Source organism: Berghia stephanieae, chromosome 4 (genome assembly GCF_034508935.2).
Source record: "Berghia stephanieae isolate SIO BIC M18660-M18661 chromosome 4, UCSD_Bste_1.3, whole genome shotgun sequence".
Classification (NCBI taxonomy): domain Eukaryota; kingdom Metazoa; phylum Mollusca; class Gastropoda; order Nudibranchia; family Aeolidiidae; genus Berghia; species Berghia stephanieae.
In genome coordinates, this window is record NC_088363.1 from 8,688,112 (window position 1) to 8,691,062 (window position 2,951).

The following is a 2,951-nucleotide window of genomic DNA, read 5'->3' on the forward strand; positions in this document are numbered from 1 at the left end:
AGGGTAAGAGCCAATACTTACCCACCAAATGGTTTTGTTGTCGTACACTTGTTCCACTCCAGTTATAATTGGTTTCCTTCCCCAGTTATTCCGGATCAACAGAACACACGAAATCCAATAAACGTGGTCCTGCTAGGAAAAAGAAAACTGACAGGTAAGACAGCAAGAAGAATCACAGTCTCAGCCAATTTGAAGGGAAGATGAATTACATGAAAAAAGGTTTGGTTCATTGTTTCATAAAATACAATCACGTACCGCAGACGCGAAATCGTTTCTAGATTAGTGCCTACGCTGTCAGTCATTTTATATTTCATATTTCATCCAATGATATAATGTTTTATTGCTTAGACTCTCAAAAGAATTGTTAGACCTACTATAGATTTTCTGTAAGCATGGGATCTAGAACAAAATTATTTTTTAAATTATTATTTCGTTTAGTTTGTTATACGTGATTGTGGCACTAATTTGTGAAATTTCATTTGTGAAGTAAGACAAGGTATTCTATAAAATATCGTTCAAAAAGTGACTATCGATTAAGTGAATTGCTGCGTTTATATTTTTTTGTAGTGCGGGGGTAGGAAGACAGGAAATTGAAAAAATGTCATAGAGTGATATATGGAGAAAACCTCTAAATGACAAACATAATTTATTTCCAAACCGTTATAAGTGCTCATCGTGATGAAGTCAGTAAACTATCAACCTATTCGGTGATTAAGAAATAAGTTAAGCAAGAATCATATAGCTAGATGCGCTAAGAGACGTCTTGTTAAGATCAATATATTATTCATACAAACAGACATACATTCATACATAATTAATTAAATATTTACTAACTTAACTGCTAACTTTCGTACGTACATTCATAAAGACTTACATACATTTATACATACATACAAAGAAACGCAAGTATAGGGTAAGAGGTAGAGAAATAGAGATAAATAGATAGATAGAGAGAGCAAGAGATAAAGATGTAATGAGAAATAAAGAGAGAGAAAGACAGAGAGAGAGAGAGAGAGAGAGAGAGAGAGAGAGAGGTTAGAGCCAATACTTACGCACCAAATTGATTTTGTTGTCGTACACTTGTTCCCATCCAGTTATAATTGGTTTCCTTCCCCAGTTATTCCGGATCAACAGAACACACGAGAGCCAATAAACGTGGTCATGCTGAGAAAAAGGAAACTGACAGGTAAGACAGCAAGAAGAATCACAGTCTCAGCCAATTTGAATGAGAAATTAATTACATGAAAAATGTTTTGGTTCACTGTTCGGGAAAAAGAAAATAACCTACCAGATACGCAAATTGTTTCTAAATTAGTTTATACGCATTCAGTCCATTTGTACTTCATATTTTGTCCAATGATATCATTTTGTATTGCTTAGATTCTAAAATAATAGCCAGATCAACAAAAAAAATTTCTGTAAGCATGGAATCGAGAACGAAATTGTTTGCTTTTTTAAAAATTATTATTTTGTTTAGTTTACTACGTGATTGTGGCTACAATCCGTTTCATTTATTTGGTGAAGAAAGACAGTGCATTCTATAAAAATATAATTTTAAAATTGACTATCCATTAAGTTATTTCCTGTGTCCATGCTTTTTTTAGAGTGGGGGTAGGAAGACAGGAAATTGAAAGATTGCCATACCTATGGAGAAAACCTTTCAATGGCCAATACATCGCATACTTCAAGTTTATAGATAATACTCTCTCTGATATACCAACATTCTGATCCTTAGAGCAAAACGCTCAATACATATCTTTTTAAAATCTTTATTTTATCCCAAAACGTACGCCCCATTTTAAGTGAATCAGTGGTAAGGCTTACTTTGGCTAGGGGATAAAATCAGAATGGCATTTTATTTCCAGATCGGCTATGGTTTTTCACATGGTGAGCGTATATGTGTGTGTATGTGTGTCTGTGCTTGTGTCTGTATGTATTTGTTCTGTATGCGTTTTGTGTATTTGTTGTTATAAATTATTGTGTATGTTATGAGTTGTTTCAATCACATCTGTTTATTCTTTACTCAGAGCAAACATGAGCATTTAAGAACACACCCGCCACTAAAGCACGTCGTTATGAAGATTCTTATATGACAGATCAAATGGAACGATAATTTGGAACCGAAATTCTATTTTTTATCAACTAATCTAATCTGTTTGTTATCCGCCAGTTTAACCAGTTAACTTCCGTACTCTGGAAAGACACGTATTTAAAATTTTGGCCAGAAAACACGTCCTCAAATAACGGTCGATTTAAATGACTCTCATATTGGCAAAAACTCTCAAATCTGGGACCCATCGAAATCCCAGGTTTGAGAGCTTTTGCCATGAGGAGGGTCATTTAAATCGATCGCTATTTGAAGCACAAGATGTTTGGCCAAAATTTCCAAAGCATGTCTTTCCATAGTACAGTAGTCAATTGGTTAATGTTGTCATCACATCTGAATCCATATAAGTAATATTGATTAAGTGCCTTACACAGTGTAAAGGTTTTCTAAATAATTTTCGTCCATTCGATCTCTGACTACTAAACACCACAAAATAGTACCTATGTCAGCTTGCACATTTAAATAACAGTTCATATAGATAGTATGCGCTTGGCTCAGAAGCTCATAACATTGCCATCCGGAAGTATATCGGACCAACACACAAAACCGTGTGTATCCCTGAACATTTATAGTCAGGTTAATACAGTTCAGTGAGCATTACTCATAAACGCGGATGGCAAAAATCAATAACAAAGACTTCGAACTATCTATAGTGGAAAAGTCATCATGTGTAACCCGGCGACTCAATCAGAGCCAGAAAAGACGGGTGAATTAAATGTGTGGCTATGCGGTATTGTGGTTTGGGTCTAACCTTTGTTTCGAAAGATCCTGGGTTCGAGTCCCACTCTGATCGCGCATAGTTGAGTCCTCGTAAGAGGCTCTTTGCTCCAGTATAAATTGAATA

The 2,951-nt window shown here is 35.1% G+C and overlaps 1 protein-coding gene across 1 annotated transcript in view; it reads left to right on the plus strand.

Moving 5' to 3' along the window:
• LOC144971682 (uncharacterized) overlaps positions 1–1,728 on the plus strand; it is a 28,949-nt gene extending 27,221 nt beyond the window's left edge. Inside the window, exons 9-11 of the mRNA XM_078912754.1 lie at positions 86–154; positions 1,118–1,186; positions 1,605–1,728. Coding sequence (XP_078768880.1) covers positions 86–154; positions 1,118–1,186; positions 1,605–1,728 — 262 coding nt within the window. The remainder of the gene's footprint in view (positions 1–85; positions 155–1,117; positions 1,187–1,604) is intronic.
• Positions 1,729–2,951: the final 1,223 nt, after the last annotated feature.